Source organism: Hemitrygon akajei, chromosome 6 (genome assembly GCF_048418815.1).
Source record: "Hemitrygon akajei chromosome 6, sHemAka1.3, whole genome shotgun sequence".
NCBI lineage: Eukaryota > Metazoa > Chordata > Chondrichthyes > Myliobatiformes > Dasyatidae > Hemitrygon > Hemitrygon akajei.
Window position 1 is genome coordinate 131,478,313 of NC_133129.1, and position 19,175 is coordinate 131,497,487.

The following is a 19,175-nucleotide window of genomic DNA, read 5'->3' on the forward strand; positions in this document are numbered from 1 at the left end:
TGGGAGATTAAGTTACAGGAAAAATTACAAACTTTGTATTAAGGAATTGGATTGCCCCAAGATCGAGTTCCTTGAAACGGCCTTCTATGATGTCAAAGGAAATATAGATGGTATCCAAGCACTCACAAGATTTCTAAAAAAAATGTGACACAGTTGCATTCCTTTCTCCCAGAGCCCAAGTATAACTAGAAAAACCAGAATAATATGTACAGTGCCTATAAAAAGTATTCACCCACCCTTGGAAGTTTTCATGTTTTATTGTTTTACAACATTGAATCACAATGGATTTAATTTGGTTTTTAACACTGATCAACAGAAAAGATTCTTTCGTGTCAAAGTGTAAACAAATTTCTAAAAATTGGTCTAAATTTATTACCATTATTAAACACAAAATAATTGATTATATAATTAACAACACCATCAAGTCAGTATTCAGTAGATGCACCTTTGGCAGCAATTACAGCCTTGAGCCTGTGTGGATAGCCTGCAATTTTTCCCCATTCTTCTTTACAAAACTGCTCAAGCTCTGTCAGATTGCATGGGGATCATGAGCGAACAGCCCCTTTCAAGTCCAGCCACAAATACTCAATTCGATTGATGTCTGAGCTCTGAATTGGCCACTCCAGCACATTGACTTTGTTGTTTTTAAGCCATTCGCTTAACATGTAGCTTTCGCTTTATGCTTGGGGTCATTGTCTTGCTAGAAAACAAATCTTCTCCCAAGTTGCAGTTCTCTTGTAAACTGCATCAGGTTTTCCTCCAGGATTCCCCTGTACTTCGCAGCATACATTTTACCCTCTACCTTCACAAGCCTTCCAGGGCCTGCTGCAGTGATGCATCCCCTTAGCATGATATAGTCACCACCATGCTTCACAGTAGGGATGATATGTTGTTGATGATGTGCGGTGTATGGCTTGCACTAAACATAGTGTTTAGTCTGATGGCCAAAAAGCTCGATTTTGGTTTCATTAGACCATAGAACCTTCTTCCAGCTGACTTCAGAGTCCCCCACATGCCTTCTGGCAAACTCTAGCAGAGAGTTTATGTGAGTTTTTTTCAACAGTGGCTTTCTCTTTGTCACTCTTCCATAAAGATGCGACTGGCAACAGTTGTTTTTTTGCGCAGTCTCCCATCTCAGCCATTGGAGCTTGTAACTCCTCAGAATTTTCATAGGTCTCTCAGTGGCAACCCCCACGTCCCCTTCTTGCATGGTCACTTAGTTTTGGAGGACAGCCTGCTCCAGGCTGATTTACAGCTGTGCCATATTCTTTGCATTTCTTGATGATTGACTTAACTGTACTCCAATAGAAATTCGGTGACCTGGAAATTTTCTTGTATCCATCTCCTGACTTGTGCTTTTCAATGACCATTTTGCAGAGTTGCTTGCAGTGTTCTTTTGTCTTCATGGTGTAGTTTTTGCCAGGATATTGACTCAGCAGCAGTTGGAGCTTCCAGATAAAGATGTATTTTTACTACAATCAAAATAAACACCTTGACTGCACACAGCTTTATATATAGCTTGGACTCTTTTACTAATTACGTGACTTCTAAAACCAATTGGGCACCAGTGATGATTTGGTGTGTCATATCAAAGGGGGTGATACTTACGCAATGAAGTATTCTGTATTTTATAATTGTATTTAATTTAGATCACTGTGGAGATCTGTTTTCACTTTGACACTAGAGTCTTTTTCTGTTGATCAATGTCAAAAAAGCCAAATTAAATCCACTGTGATTCAATGTTGTAAAACAATAAAACGTGAGGACTTCCGGGGGTGGGGGGGGGGGGGTGGTGGTGAATACTTTTTATAGGCACTGTATCAAAACTGCATAATAGACAATTCAGGCTAAGAGTGTTACAGTGATTGAGATTTTAAAGGAGGGGAATACTCTACATTCTAATTTTGAAATTAATCAAGTACCATTAGAAGAGAAGATGAAACAACACAGAGTGGGTTTTAAAAACATTCCAGGGATTGCAAAATCAGCACGGCTCTACAGAAGTGATTCAGAATGCAAAATGAAAAACTTGAGTCTTATTACATCATCAATGAGTGGATTCCTTAGCTATGAAATGCCTGTTTCAGAAAATGCAGGATTGTCTTTTTAATAAATCTTAGTCTATCTTAAAATTATTTCCAATCTGTACTCAAAAACTATTGCACATATGTGCAATTGTAAAAAAAAAATTGGAATGCACCATCCCAAAGGAGTTGGGTGCACTTCAGAGAAGCTTGCTTTCAAGATAACTTAATCAAAGCATTCAGAAAAATAAAGGACACATCCAGTCAGACAAGCAGTTTAAAATAAATTGACTTAAGGAAAACTGGACCTTAGAATTATAAGCTGTTCCTGCCAACTTTTCAATAATTGCCAATTTAATCCATTTCTTCAAAATAAAAAGTGTATCTGTTTCTGGCTGGCTCACATATGACTGTGTAGAAAAGCTAAATACTGCTTTGAATTATTAGGGCCGGGGCCAGAACAATTTCCTGTACTAGTTTTGACACCCAAGAAGGTTAATGTACAATGAGATCAGTCATACAATAAGGAAGGGAAATCATGGTATTAACTATGAGGGCACTTCAATGATGATTAAATATAACAAAAAAAACTTTTTAAAAAATGTAGTTTTAAGAAACTACAGTGTTGCACACTTAATAAGTTTCTTTAAGCTGATATTGTTTTCCACTGTATTTTAAAACTGACATATACCAAGATCTGTTGATGATCATTAAGTTTACATTGGCAGGTAAGTGGATTACAATTAACATGACATTTTAATCACACTAGTAAACAAATTTAAAATTGAACCAACTGTATCTAGAAGCATATCAATTTTGATTTGTGGGATATTAATGCCATTTGAGGCATGTTTGGATAGAGAATGACTATCGTTTTTTGCCAAGATTAATTCTCGTTGCCTATTCCTCTTTCCACATAAACTGCCCAACCTAAGAGTATTTACAGCATTTTCTGTTTATAATTGCAAACATCAGATGAGTCCACAGATGTTCAAAGCCAAGGAAGTAGGCACATAGTGGAGTGCCTGAAAACTGCTTGGTGAAAGTGATTGGGGATGGCTGTGTAAGAGGCCTTGGCTGTTCCTAGCCAAGAAGCAGATCTGTAAGGCACATCTTTCCAAAGCTGCTTTCACTTTTTTTCAGTTGTCATTTCCCAAGGCCTAGGGGACTCAGTCTGGAGTTAATTTTTGAAAGCAGGGTCAGTTAGAAGGTGTCAGCCTCATGACACTATCAAAACTCCCAACTTGGTTTGTAGGTGCTTAGACTCAGTTACACTTAAAAATAAGTGGGTTGGAGGAGACCGGTTTGCATTCAGACCTTTAATACTTTAGCACAGCTAAAGACAACCAAACCTTCAATATAGTGTATTATTTTAAAATATCTACTGTTTATTTACATAACCTTGCTCAGTCACCTTTTTAAACAGTGTTCATTAGTACCCACCAAATATGTTACAAGCACAATTTTATCAACTTAGACCTGAAGCGATGCTCATTTTTTTTCTCACCATCAATGTCAGAATGGTTTAATAATGTATCACTGAAAAGGTGACCGGACCTTCCATCATCTGAAATTTAAAAAAAAAACAAACATGAAAATATCAGTTAAATCCCAGCACATACATCTGACCTTGCAATCTTTATAAATTTCTTCAGAAAAGACGATATGGCCCCTACTTTTCAAATTGCTGACTTTGCCTCTCAAGTCACTGCTTTGCAGAGGATATCTACCAACTATCTGAAGTTAGTCAATGTTCATATGGGTCCCACATATAAAGAAATTTCCCCTTTCCAATTTTTATTGCATCCAAAACTAAACAATGCAGATACATTATCTCAGAAGTAATTGATAGCTGCTATGGTTACCTGAACAGGAGATTCCTTGTTGACCTCCTCTGCATAAGCAGAGATTGGGTGCGACACAGAAACCATTTCCACATCCAAAGGAACACACAGCTACAAACAAATCAAGAAAGGTCAAAAGTTAAAGTGCAGCATTCTCCCAGTAGAAAATGTTTGCACTAATTTACAACAGCTGAACTTTGGAACTGCATGCAGTAATCATCGCAGCTTGCAATAATTAGTTTCTTTAACTTTAGAAACTATTGCTTGACTTTTCCAAGACATTTTTATAACCATCATTATCAAGTATAAGCAATGTGGTTCAACGAATACTCCAACTAATAGTGCTTCAGATATGCAACAAAGATCTTGAGAACATGTCCTTGTTGGGGAGGAGCTTAGCAGAGAAACAAAGGAACACAAGAATATTCTGGAAGTGAACATTACAATATACTGAAAAAGATTCAGAACTGGAGGGGTAGAAGGTGAATCTGCAGCTGATAATGTGGGGACAGACAGCACAATATGAGGTGAGTTGGGATAGAATTCAAAGGCTGACAGACAAGGCATGAATAGATCTTGGATAGGAATCAGATCTGCCTTTCCTGTGGTCTCCACACAAGCTCTGGCACTCTGTGTGCTAATCAGGCAGTGAATGCCATCTGCCTGGAGGTAGTAGTCCTGTCCATCGTAGTGCTTGGGGTGTGAATGAGAGCAGGAATAAGAGCAAAGAGTGATATTGTGTATGTGTGTGTGGGTGCCAGTGTGTGTTCAGGTCAATGGTATATGCATGGGTAGAAGTGAGAAAGTAAGAGACAGTGTTCAGCAAGTGAGGGGTTAACTGAGACTCAGAGTGAGTGAGTGAGAGACGGAGTCATTGAAGAGTGATTGAGTTTGAGAAACCATGAGTGAGTTCATTATTAACAGTGCGTCACTCTGTATTTCCAGTCACACACCAGAGATTGTCTGTGCATGTAAGAGATGCTCTTGCCACAAGAAAATGCCTTTACCCTTCATTCAGTATAGGATATACACTGAAAGAATGTCTGACCAAATCAGAATTTATTGGACAGCAGCCTAGAGGCTTTGGAGCAGGTTGAGGAAGTGAAGCCAAATCTGAAGAATCTCCTTCATTTTGTCACTTACGTATGACACACAGCCCACTGCCCAGTGTTGGGTTCCATCCAAGGCAGCACCCATTCCCATATCGTGATTGGCACATATGAGGACCGTGGCGATACCTACAAATAAGAGAATGAATAAATGTATCACATAGATATTGCCAAAAGAGTGCACAGCCAAAGATAAGGAGTTAATTCATTACTGTTTGTAGGCAAACATTTACTTACAGAAATGGCTATTTAATCTGGTTTGGTTCAGCAAAGAATAGTTGCAAGCACAATTGCTTAGAATTGGAATTGGAGTTGGTTTATTGTTGTCATATGTACCAAGTTCTTGTGAAAAGCTTGTCTTGCATTCTGTTCAAACAAACTATTGCACAGTCCACTGCAGTAGAGCAAAGTTAAAAGAAAACAACAATGCGGAGTAAAGTGTAACAGCTACATAGAAAGTGTAGTGCATGTAAGATCAGAATGAGATAGATAATGAGGCCAAGAGTTCATCTTATTGTACAAGAGGTAAGTTCAAGTGTCTTAGAACAGTAGGATTGAAGCTGTCCGTGAGCCTGGTGATATAACCATATAACCATATAACAATCACAGCACGGAAACAGGCCATTCCGGCCCTCCTAGTCCGTGCCGAACTCTTAATCTCACCTAGTCCCACCTACCCGCACTCAGCCCATAACCCTCCACTCCTTTCCTATCCATATACCTATCCAATTTTACCTTAAATGACACAACTGATCTGGCCTCTACTACTTCTACAGGAAGCTCATTCCACACAGCTATCACTCTCTGAGTAAAGAAATACCCCCTCGTGTTTCCCTTAAACTTTTGCCCCCTAACTCTCAAATCATGTCCTCTCGTTTGAATCTCCCCTACTCTCAATGGAAACAGCCTATTCACGTCAACTCTATCTATCCCTCTCAACATTTTAAATACCTCGATCAAATCCCCCCTCAACCTTCTACGCTCCAATGAATAGAGACCTAACTTGTTCAACCTTTCTCTGTAACTTAAGTGCTGAAACCCTGGTAACATCCTAGTAAATCGTCTCTGCACTCTCTCTAATTTATTGATATCTTTCCTATAATTCGGTGACCAGAACTGTACACAATATTCCAAATTTGGCCTTACCAATGCCTTGTACAATTTTAACATTACATCCCAACTTCTGTACTCAATGCTCTGATTTATAAAGGCCAGCGTTCCAAAAGCCTTCTTCACCACCCTATCTACATGAGACTCCACCTTCAGGGAACTATGCACTGTTATTCCTAGATCTCTCTGTTCCACTGCATTCCTCAATGCCCTACCATTTACCCTGTATGTTCTATTTGGATTATTCCTGCCAAAATGTAGAACCTCACACTTCTCAGCATTAAACTCCATCTGCCAACGTTCAGCCCATTCTTCTAACCGGCATAAATCTCCCTGCAAGCTTTGAAAACCCACCTCATTATCCACAACACCTCCTACCTTAGTATCATCAGCATACTTACTAATCCAATTTACCACCCCATCATCCAGATCATTTATGTATATTACAAACAACATTGGGCCCAAAACAGATCCCTGAGGCACCCCGCTAGTCACCGGCCTCCATCCCGATAAACAATTATCCACCACTACTCTCTGGCATCTCCCATCTAGCCACTGTTGAATCCATTTTATTACTCCAGCACTAATACCTAACGACTGAACCTTCTTAACTAACCTTCCATGTGGAACTTTGTCAAAGGCCTTGCTGAAGTCCATATAGACTACATCCACTGCCTTACCCTCGTCAACATTCCTCGTAACTACTTCAAAAAATTCAATGATGCATGCTTTGAATCCTCTGCATATTTGATGAGGGAAGAAGAGAGAATGTTTGGAGTGGGTTGTGCCCTTGATTACACTTGCTGTTTTACAGAGACAGCGAAAAGTGTAGACCAATGAGAGGAGGCTGTTTTCCATGATGTGCTGAGTTGTGACTACAACACTGCTTTTTCTTGCAGTCATGTGCAGAGCAGTTGCCATTCCAAGTTGTTATGGATCCAGATAGATGCTTTTTATGGTGAATTGACAAAAATTGGTAAGGCTTGATTGGCACATGCCAAATTTCTTTGGCCTCCTGAGAAAGTGGTGGCATTGATGAGTTTTCTTTGCTGTGATAGCAATACGATTAGAACAGGGCAGACTGTTGGTGATGTTCACTCCTATGGACTCAAAGTTCTCAAACTTCTCAACCTCAATACTGTTGCTATCCCCCTCAACAACAGGATTTAGCAAATTGGATACTGTTGGGGGGGGGGGGGCGGTATTGACCTAACAGAGGAAAGTCACAGTGGTCACATTTTAAAGTAAAATTGGATAGGTATATGGACAGGAAAGGAATGGAGGGTTATGGGCTGAGTGCAGGTCGGTGGGACTAGGTGAGAGTAAGCGTCCGGCACAGACTAGAAGGGCTGAGATTACCTGTTTCCGTGCTGTAGTTGTTATATGGTTATATGGTTGGGTCTCTGGTACTGAGCCTGCCTCTGTGACTCAGAACGAAAGGGGGGAGAAGAGGTATGTTGTGGTGATAGAGGATGCATTAGTTAAGGGAACAGGCAAGAGGTTCTGTGGGCAAGAACAAGATTCCTGGATGGTATGTTGCCTCCCACGTGCCCAGGTCCAGGATATCTTGGATTGAGTCCAAAGCATTCTTAAGTGGGAAGGTGAACAGCCTGAAGTCATGGTTCATGTAGGTACCAAAGACATGGGTAGAATGAGTAATGAAGTTCTGCAGTGGGAGTTCAGGAAGTTAGGTGCTAAGTTAAAGGGCAGGACCTCCAGGGTTGTGATCTCAGGATTGCCACCTGTGTCACATGCTAGTGAGGCCAGGGCCAGGAAGATTATACAGTTAAAGCGTAGCTAAGGAGTTGGTGTAGGAGCGAGGGCATAAGATTTTTGGATCATTGGGCTCTCTTCCAGGGAAGGTGGGACCTGAACAGAAGGAATGATTTGTGCCTGAACTGGAGGGGGACTAACATCCTAACAGGAAGGTTTGTTAATACTGCATGGTGGGGTTTAAACTAGAATTGCAGGGCGATGTGAACCAGAGTCCCAGAACAGTTAGTGGAGAGGTTGTGGAAGCCATTGTTGATAAGACCTTAGACAAAGTCAGGAATCAAAAGGTTGAGCATGGTGCGGCTAGAGTCCTGAGCTGTGTATATTTCAATGCAAGAAGTATCGTAGGAAAGGCGGATGGTAGTGCTGAAGATGAGGTAGTTGGTTTACAAACAGAGGCAATGTGTAGTGAGGAGAGGCAACATTGCAGTCAACAGGATAAGCTGCAATGTGAAAGTCAGACAAAAATCAAAACGGGTGAATAGAAGACTGAAGGTGATATATCTGAATGCACACCGTATATGGAAGAAGGGAGATGACCTTGTAGCACAGTTGCAGATTGGCATGTATGATGTTATAGGCATCATAAAATCATGGCTGAAAGAAGATTATAGCTGAGCGCTTAATTTTGAAGGATACACATTGTATCGAAAGGACAGGCTAGAAGGCAGAGTGTTACTCTGTTGGTAAAAAATGAAACCAAATTGTTAGAAAGAGGTGACATAGGGTCGGAAGGTATTGAATCATTGTGGACCGAGCTAAGGAATTGCAAGGGTGAAAAGACCCTGATGGGAGTTGTATATACACCACCAAACAGTAGTAAGGATGTGGTCTACAAATTACAACAGGAGATAGAAAATGCATGTCAAAAGGGCAATATTGCAATAGTCATGTGGGACTTCAATATGCAGGCAGATTGGAAAAATCAGGTTGGAGATGGATTACGGGAGGGACAATTTCTAGAGTGGCTATGAGGTGCCTTTATAGAGCAGCTCATGGTTGAGCCCACTAGGGGATCAGCTATCCTAGACTGGGTGTTATGCAATGAACCAGAATTGATTAGAGATCTTAAGGTAAAAGAACCCTGAAGGGCAACTGATCACAATATGATCGAATAAACCCTGAAATTTCAGAAGATGACATAACCGTGACTAACAAGAGAAGTCAGAGCCAACATAAGAGCAAAACACAAGGCATATAATAGAGCAAAAATTAATGGGAAGTTGGAGGATTGGAAAGCTTTTAAACACTGACAGAAGGCAACTAAATAATGTCATTAAGGTAAAAATAAAATACAAAAGTAACTGGCCAATAATATTAAAGAGGATACCAAAAGTTTATTCAGATACATAAAATGTAAAAGAGAGACAAGAGTGGATACCAGACAGTTGGAAAGTGATGCTGGAGAGGTTGTAATGGGGACAAGAAAATGGCAGACGAACTGAATAAGTATTTTGCATCAGCCTTCACTGTGGAAGACACAAACAGTATGGTGAAAGTTCCAGGTGTTAGGGGACATGAAGTGTGTGAAGTTACTATTACTAGAGAGAAGGTTCTTGGGAAACTGAAAGGTCTAAAGGTAGTTACGTTACCTGGACCAATCAGTGTACAACCCAGAGTTCTGAAGAGATTGTGGAGGCATTAGTAATGATCTTTCAAGAATCACTAGATTCTGGAATAGTTCCGGAAGATTGGAAAACTGCAAATATCACTCCATGAAGTGAGAGAGGCAGAGGAAAGGAAACTACAGGTCTGACCTCAGTGGCTGGGAAGATGTAGGAGTTCATTATTAAGGATGGGGTTTCGGGGTATTTGGGGACACATGATAAAATAGGCCATAGTCAGCATGGTTTCCTCAAGAGAATATCTTGTCTAACAAACCTGTTGGGATTCTTAGAAGAAATAGCAAGCAGAACAGACAAAGGTGAATTGTTTGATATTGTGTACTTAGATTTTCAGAAGGCCTTTTGACGACGTGCTACACCTGAGGCTGCTTAACATTTAAGAGGCCATGGCATTGCAGAAAAGATATTAGCATCAATACTGAATTGGCTGATTGGCAGGAAGCAAAGAGCGGAAGTAAGGGGAGACTTTTCTTGTTAGCTGCTGGTGACTAGTGGTGTTCCACAGGGGCCTGTGTTGGGACTGATTCATTCTACATTACATGTCAGTGATTTGGATGATGGAATTGATGGATTTCTTGCAAAGTTTGCAGATGATATGAAGATAGGTGGAAGAGCAGGTAATTTTGAGGAAGTAAAAGACTTAGATTAGGAAAGTGGGCAAAGAAATGGCAGATGGAATACTGTGTTGGGAAGAGTATGACCATGCACATTGGTAGAAGAAATGAAAAGGTTGACTATTTCTTAAATGGAGAAAAAATACAAAAAAAACTGAGGTGCAAACAGACTTGGGAGTCCTTGTGCAGGACTCGTTAAATATGCAGGTTAAGTATGTGGTGGGGAAGGCAAATATAATGTTTGCATTCATTTCAACAGAACTAGAATATAAAAGCAAGGATGTAATGTTGAGACTTTATAAAGCACTGGTGAGGCCTCACTTGGAATATTGCGAGCAGTTTTGAGCTGCTTATCTTAGAAAAACTGGAGAGGGTTCAAAGAAATTTTACGAAAATTATTCCAGGATTGAATGGCTTGTCATATGAAAGAGTGTTTGATGGCTCTGGGCCTGTATTCATTAGAATTCAAAAGAATGAGGGGTGACCTCATTGAAACCTATCAAATTGTGAAAGGCCTTGATAGAGTGGATGTGGTTTCCTATGGTGGGAGAGTTGAAGACCAGAGGACACAGCCTGAGAATAGAGGTGTGTCCTTTTAGAACTGAGATAAGGAGAAATTTCTTTAGCCAGAGACCGGAGAATCTGTGAAATTCATTGCTACAGGCAGCTGTAGAGGCCAAGACTTCATGTATATTTATGGGACTGGTTGATAAATTCTTGATTAGTCAGGACATGAAGTGACATAGGGGGAAGGTAGGAAATTGGGGCTGAGAGGAAAAATGGGTCAACCAGATGAAATGGTGGAGTAGACTCAATTGGCCAAATGGCCTAATTCTGCACCAATATCTTATGGTATTATGCTCTAAACACAGTGGTATCCATTATTAAGGACACCCATCACACAGGACCCTTCATCAGTACTGGGTCTTAGCCCGAAATGTCGACTGTACTTTTTTCCATAGATGCCGCCCAGCCTGTCAAGTTCATCCAGCATTTGTGTGTGTTGCTTGGATTTCCAGAATCTACAGATTTTCTCTTGTTTCTATCTCAGTATTTTTTCCTTTCTTTGCACTACTTATTTAATTTCATTTTCTCTTTTTTACATATATTCCTTATTGTAATTTATAGTTTTTATTATTATGTATTGCAATGTACTACTGCAACAAAACAACAAATTTCATGGCATATATCCTATGGTCTATATAGATAGATGTATGTATGTGCACTGCCACACTTTCTTCAACGTTGCCAATTTGCGATTGTCCTTTACTAACAAAAGCATTCAGGTTGCCTATTCAAATCAAAATCTAAGTTTAATTCTAACCGTTCTGGAAGGATATATGATTTGCTCAGTAGACAACAATGTTTTAAATATTAACATAAAAGAAGTGCCCAATTGCTGATGGTTAAGGGACAAAACCTTAATAAGTAATTCCATAAATTTCTTTTAAAATTGACAGCAGCTACTTTTAAATTCAGAGTCCAAAAATTCTAGTCAAAGTCCATGCAATGTACAAAGTATAAAGTACATTTATTATTATCAAAGTACATGTATGTCACCATCTACAACCCTAAGATTATTTTTCTGGTTGGCATACTCAGTAAATCCAAGAAACACAAAAGAATCAATGAACGACTGCACCCAACAGTATGGACATACAACCAAAGTGCAAAGGACAACAAACTGGGCAAGTATGTAAGAGAAAAAATATAAAATATTAATAGATAAATAAGCAATAAATACTGTGAGGAAGAGTCCTTGAAAGTGAGTCAATAAGTTGAGGGAACACTTTAGTGATGGGGTGAGTGAAGTTGTACCCCTCTGGTTCAAGAGCTGGTGGTTGAGGGGTAATAACTGCTCCTGAGTGTAGTGTGGATGCTGAGGCTCCTTTACCTCCTTCCTGATGGCAGCAGTGAGAACAGAGCATGGTCTGGGTGACACAGGTCCTTGATGATGGATACTGCTTTCCTATGACAACGCTCCATGTAGATATGCTGAATAGTGGGGAGGAACTGTGATGGACTGGGCTGTATCCACTACTTTCTGACAGATTTTCCATTCAAGGGCATTAATATTTCTATACTAAGCTCTGATTCACCCAGTCAATATAGTCTCCACAACATATCTGCAAACGTTTGTCCAATCACAAACAAGAGAAAATCTGCAGATGCTGATTCATCACCATCTTTGATTCGGCCAATGACAGTGGTGTCGTCAACAAACTTGAAAATGCATTGGAGTTGTACTTAGCTACACGGTCGTAAGTGTAAAGAGAGCAGGGGGCTAAACATTCAGCCTCGTGTTGTACCTTTGCTGATGGAGACTGTGGAGGAGATGTTGTTGCCAATCTGAACTAGCTGGGGTCTGCAAGTGAGAAAACGGAAGATCTAATTGCACAAGTAAGTATTGAAGTCAAGTTTTTGAAGCTTTTTGATTAGTTTTGAGGGAATGATAGTGCTGAATGCCAAGCTGTAGTCAATAAAGAGCATCCTGATGTATACACCTTTGCTGCCCAGATGTTCCAGGGGTTGAGTGAAGAGCGAATGAAATGGCATCTGCTGTGGACCTGATGTGCCGGTAGACAGATTAGAGTGGATCCAAGTTGCTTCTCAGCAGGGGTTGATGTGCTTCATCACCAGCCACTTAAAGCACTTCATCACAGTAGATGTAAGTGCTAGTGGACGATAGCAGTTGAGGCAAGTAACCACGTTCTTCTTAGGCACTGGTATAATTGAAGCCTGCTTGAAGCAGATACATACCTCAGTCTGCCAAAGCAAGAGATTAAAGATGAACACACCAGCCTGTCGATCAGTACAGGTCTTTAGTACTCACCAGGTACCGCATCTGGGCCGGATGCTTTCCTTAGGTTCACCCTCCTGAAGGATGCTGTCATGCTTTCCTCAGGGATTGAGATCAAAGGGTCATGGGGCGGGGGGGGCTGTGATAGTTGATGAAAGTTCCTCCACGTTTTGACGATCAAAGAGAGCATAGCAAGCATTGTGTTCATCTGGAAGTGAAACCCTGCTGTCATCTGTCTCACTTGATTTCACTTTGTAAGATGAACTAGCATTCAAGCCCTGCCACAGCTATCAAAAATACCTCAGTGAGTCAAATTTAGTCCAGAATTGTCTCTCTGCATATGAGCTAGATTTCCAGAGATTGTGGACTGTGGATCCCATGATACAACCAGGACCTCTGGTTGGGGTACACTCTGAATGATCTTGTGGGGACACACATACTCAACTGTTTTAAGGAATTCCATGACAACCATGGTGCATTCACTCAGATACTCTGATGAGTCCTTGAACACATTCCAGTATTCCAACTCAAAGCAATCCCATAGCTGTTCCTCTGCCTTTTGCAACCACCTCTTTGTTGTCCTTATATCTGGACCTTGATCTTTAGCCTTTCCCTGTATCCATATAGAGAAGGACAGCCAGGAGATCAGATTTCCCGAAATGCGGTCTAGGTATGTATCAGTAGGCATTCCTAATCGTAGAAGTAGTCAGGTGTGTTGGGATGCAGGATATATGCTGATGATAATTGGGCAGAGATTTCCTCAAACAAGTCTAAATGAAGTACCAGACTATGCTTTGAAATGCATTGGGGTGGGTACTTTCTTGTTTGGTGTTGGCTGCATTCAATATCTCGAAAGTTTGGTTAATGTCGGTTTTTGGCGGTATGTAAATTGCAGTCAGGATCCTGAAGGAGAACTCTCTAGGTAAGTAGAAGGCTCAGCATTTATTTGTTAGATGTTCTAGTTAAGGGGAACAAGAGTGCGACAAGACCAAGACTACTGCATCTGAGCACCACAGAGAGTTAATCCTGAAACACCAACCCAGCTTTTGTTTTCTCCGAATCAGCAGTTTGGTCTATCCTGTGTACTGAGAAGCCCTCAGGTCTGATTGCTGAATCTGGCATGATCAGAGTGAGCCATGTCTCCATAAATTCCTCATTTCCCTCCAATACAGAAATGTCATCCTTAGGTCCTCAATCTTGTTCTTCAGCAACTATATATTTGCCAACAAGATGCTGGTAGAGGATCTGGTTACAACTTAGCTTGCAGTTTTCCCCTCCTCCCTCTCTTCCAGCTATAGTGATGTATCTTTGTCCACTTAAAGGAGCCACATCTGCATGGCTGAGAGTTTAATCCTTCAGAAGATCATAGAATCACTATTTCATTAGGATGGTTCAATAGTATGTTGTTTAAAAGGAAATTACAGGCTGCAGTTTGCAGTGAGTGTAATTCAGAAGATGTATATTTATGTTTCATAAGCAGCCCGCGACACATCTCAGTGGTTCACTGGCACCATTTTGACCTGTTTTGGCCTATTGGACTTCTAAATAATAAATATTGCTCGATCTCTCCAATCCCCTCCCCCCACACAATTATGCTTATCTTTTATCAACAAACAATGTGACATAACAACTAAACAGAGAAGTTGCTGCAATTATCTTCCATGTTGAATGTTGAAATATGGGAATTTTGTGCATCTCCTCACTGGCTGGTCTTAATTCTGAGACTGTGGTGAGTTGAGAATTTTGGGTAGGTGATGACAGATCAATGACAGCTTTCAGTGGAGATACCTTCTGAACTGTGTCAAATCCCATGCCCAGGATCTAAACACAGAATACAAGCTGGCACTTCAGTGGAAGTATTAAGAAATGCTGCATTGTCAACGGTACAGTTTTCAACTGAAATATTAAACTGGGACTGTCCTTGTTACTCAAAGAGTTATTTTCTCTTCTGGCATTATCTGGAGAACAATGAGGAGTTCTTATAGTATCCTGGCCAAAATCTATCCCTCAGCCAATGCCTAAAGCAGTTCAACCAGTTGGTATGTTAGCTTCTGTAGTAAACTGCGTATTCAAAATAATTGCTGCCATTAGCTATGTTCCAACAGCACTGCAGATATAATTCAATGACTGTGAAGTACTTTGTGATAACCTAAGTAATAAATAGGTATTTTTTCATATTTTACAATGATGTGAGATGCCTTTTTTTGTTTATTCTTTTCATGAAGGTCCTCAGTGGCCCACTGTATTTCTAGAGGTCTTAATACATGAACCAACATCTGATATATTTAATATCCTGGTATGAATTCCATTGCTTTTTGTACAACTTTGTGAAGTACCACAGCCACAGATAAGATCCGCAAGTTCAATTTTTGGTTTCATTTGAAATTATTGCATATAGAGGGTCCTGGGATACAAGATAATCTTGTCATTACAGGCTGGTATGATATCAACTAAAATTTCCACCCAATTTCAAAAGCACAAATTATCCATTTAGTTTAGAAAATGGGAACTAGATTATGTTTACTCATCTTCTTAAGCCTGCTTTGCCATTTGAACTTCAAAGTAAATTTATTATTAAGATACATATATGTCACCACATACAGTGTTGAGATTTAATTTCTTGATGGCATTCACAGTAAATACAATAGAATCCATGAAAGATTGCACCCAACAGGATGAACAAGCAACTAATGTGCAAATGACATCAAACTGTGGAAAAACAAAAAGAAAGAAAGCAAAGAAATAATAATAATAATAATAATGTGATAAAGGAAAAACTTTCAGAATTTACTTCAAGGCTTAAGAAAACCTGTCAAACAGAGCTTAACAGTAGAAATATAACAAAGGCAATAAATCTTTTGCTATACCCATATTAACTATCCTTTCAGTATAATATCTTGGTCTGAAACTGATCTGGAATATTTACAAACAAAAAAATAAGAAATGAAATGACAAATTTTAGAAAACACTATGCACAGTCAAACACGCTTGGATTAACACAACCTAGGTCAGAAGACAGAAAAGGAATAACAGACATTAAAAATTTACACAACAGTCAGATAAAACTTCTAAGGATATATTTTCATCAATTAAAACACAATTCAGCACTCCATGCGGACATATGTAGTTCTGATGAGAAGTAGACACCACTAAGCTCAAATGAAAGTTCAGCTCAGAAAAATGAAGAAATTAAAATGATCACTATAGAAGAAACGTTTAATCAACGGAAGAACATGACCCTCCGTGGAAGACATCCCCATGATCTAGGCAGACCAAATGTCTTCAAGAAAGCATTGAGCACCCGGCTCAGAGTTGGAGACCTCCTGCCAGAAACAGAAGGGTTCCTTGAGACAATGCAGAACCAGGTGGTTAACACAAAAAAAAGGTCAAAAAAAAACATAATAAAAGACGAACAAACTCAGGACAATAAATGCAGAGAATGCCAAGAGAAACTAGAAACAATCCAACATACTACATTCACCAAAACCTTGCTTTAAAATACAAACTCATAAAAGAAACTATACCTTACTATAATACAGGTCTGATCCAGTTTTAGAGTCAGAGTCCTACAAATTATATTACGACTGATCCATTATTACAGATAGAACAACCCATAATAACTGGCTGGATATAATATTACAGGATAAACAAGCAAGAACAGCTTACTTAATATATATGCCCATTCCAAACACACATAACGTACGGAAGTTAATGAATGAAAAACATTTGAAGTATGCTGACTTAAAAGAGGAAATTGAAAGAAAATGGACCAGGAACAGGGTATACATTGTCTTGATAGTAATATCTACAAGTGATATTATCCCAAAGTCACTACACGATAGCATTAAACAATTAAGGCTACACAGCAATATCTACGTAAAACTCCAGAGAAAATACGAAACACCACTAGAATTGTTCAAAAGTTCCTAGCAATTCAGAAATGAGTGTGCTTGGCTATGCCTGTACCTCAGGGTTTTCCAGCGAGCTGAGGAAAATAATAATAATAAATATGCAATAAATATCGAGAACATGAGATGAAGAGTTCTTGAAAGAGAGTCCACAGTTTGTGGCAACAGCTTAGTGAAAGGGCTAAATAAGTTGAGTAAAGTTATTCCCTCTGATTCAAAAGCCAGTTGTTCAGTGATAATATGGTCTGTACCTGAACTTCATTACCTAACTTTTCATACTCTTCAAAGCTCTTTAAAGAAAATCTTTAATTCATCATCTCCTGTTTTGAACCGTTTATAGTCTCTGCACTGTTCTTATGAGGCCCAGTGTAAAGTATGAGGAATATCATCTCAACGTCTAACTTCCAGATTTAGTATTGAAACAATTTCAGGAAACCTGATTTTTATATTTAAAACAGATTTGGACATATTGCAGTGTGCAGGAGTTGTCTATTTGACATAATCAGCCACTGCAATCTCCTGTAACATGCTTTCAGCACTGAGTATTTTTCTTCTCTCTGCTTTTGGCACTTCAGTTTTCATTTATCTTCTCTTACACTTCTTACAGAAATGTCTTCCTCTTTCAGCTGACACTCTTAATGCCAATCAATTTCTCCTGATCTCCATCTTCCCTTCTGTTCCCTCCATGCCTCCCCCTTTCTATGCAATTTAAAATTTCTGATGGAAGATCATCCACCTGAAACATTAACTGTTTCTCTCTGCACAGCTGCTACCTAAATCTGAGTATTTCCAGCATTTTCTGAATTTGTTACTTGCCATCCCAAACCCGTGAGTAGTTTTGTATCAGATATTATTATACATGTAACTACAATTGGTTCCTTCATTCAAGAGGTTAAAAATAACTGACCCCTTCCACCAGTCCTTTGTGGCATATTATTAGTTACAGTGTGACAACCTACAGTAGCCCATTCATTCCATCCCCGTTATCTATCCATCAGTTACTCCAAATCTAATGACCTTTAGATCTGTGTAATGACTTTCCTTGTGGTCATTTACTGAAAACTTTATTTTAAGTTTAAAAGTACAGAGAACCAATTCCTTTCCCTTATCTATTCCACTAGTTGCAACCATAATAAATGCTAAAGATTCATCATACAAGACTTCCCAACTGCAAATTTGAGCCAGTCCTGCCAAATCACACTATTTCCTAAATATCCTACTAACATATTCCCAAGATTTGACTCCGGTTCTTACCTTATTGTAGGCTTTTCTCTCTCCCTCCCTTATTAAGGAACAGAGACACTTTTTCTACATTCTGATCCAAGTGGACATTTTAATGCCTAGAATTCAGACAATCAAATCTACAAGTTTGTTACAATTACATTTATTTCTCTGATACTGTTTCTCATGTCAGGTTAATCCAGCGGTCGCAACTGCTGAACATTTCAGATGCCTTCCACTCTGCCCTGTACTTGGCTAGCTTTGAGTACTCTGTCAAGGGAAGTTGCCTAGTCCTTACTTTTTTGATTAAATCAGTAGGAATTTATTAACGTTTCTCATTCTCTCTGGTCTTTTTGATCCTACCATTTCTGGAATTTATTTTGCACCTATAACAACAAAGAATGGTTACCAAGTACTTTTTAAAATGCCTCTACCATTTCCTTATTCCCAATTATGGCTCACCTATGCTTGAAAGTAGGTGAGCCACACCTGTCGAAGTATTTGTAGTCTGCTTTTATGTTTCCTTCAAATTACTTACATATTCCATTTCCTACTTCTATTTGTTTCTTGCTTATCACTTTCCGAATGCTAAATCCTTGCCAATCCTTAGGCTTAATATGCTATTTGGGCAATATTTTCTTTTCCCCCCCTTTAAACTTTAATTTTTCATTAGTTACAGTGATGCCACCTTTCTGATCAAGTTGTAAATTTCCATAAATAATTGTACATTTGTTTCATGATTATCATATTAGCTGTTTATTACTTCTTAATTTAGTGATTTGAATGTAAACTTCCCAGCTGTTGGAATTTGAATTTATGTTTTCAGATCCCTAGTCCAGAGATCTATGTCACCGGTCAGGATCAAAACCTCTCTATTACAACCCCATCTTATGTTCAAACACTTATTTCCTCCAACGTACTAACAATTTTAGTTTGTGGAATCTCCCAGATGGAAAATAGCTGGAACACTTGCCTAATAGAACATGCCAGATAAGCAGGAAAGCACAGTCCTTTCATGATCTTATGAAACTGAACAAGAGATAGAGAAATTAAGAGACAACTGGGAAAGAAATACAAGTTCAGAATAAAATTTGGATACAAATTGGTGAAGAATTGTCACACTTTCATGTATTATTTCTTCTTATTG

General features: G+C 39.3%; 1 protein-coding gene across 1 annotated transcript in view; it reads right to left on the reverse strand.

The window, feature by feature from the left end:
• Positions 1–19,175, reverse strand: part of LOC140729473 (kielin/chordin-like protein) — a 354,219-nt gene that overhangs the window by 250,748 nt on the left and 84,296 nt on the right. The window contains exons 2-4 of the mRNA XM_073049248.1: positions 5,012–5,106; positions 3,890–3,979; positions 3,532–3,591 (exon numbers count right to left, since the gene is read on the reverse strand). Of these exons, the coding sequence (XP_072905349.1) occupies positions 3,532–3,591; positions 3,890–3,979; positions 5,012–5,106 (245 nt within the window). The remainder of the gene's footprint in view (positions 1–3,531; positions 3,592–3,889; positions 3,980–5,011; positions 5,107–19,175) is intronic.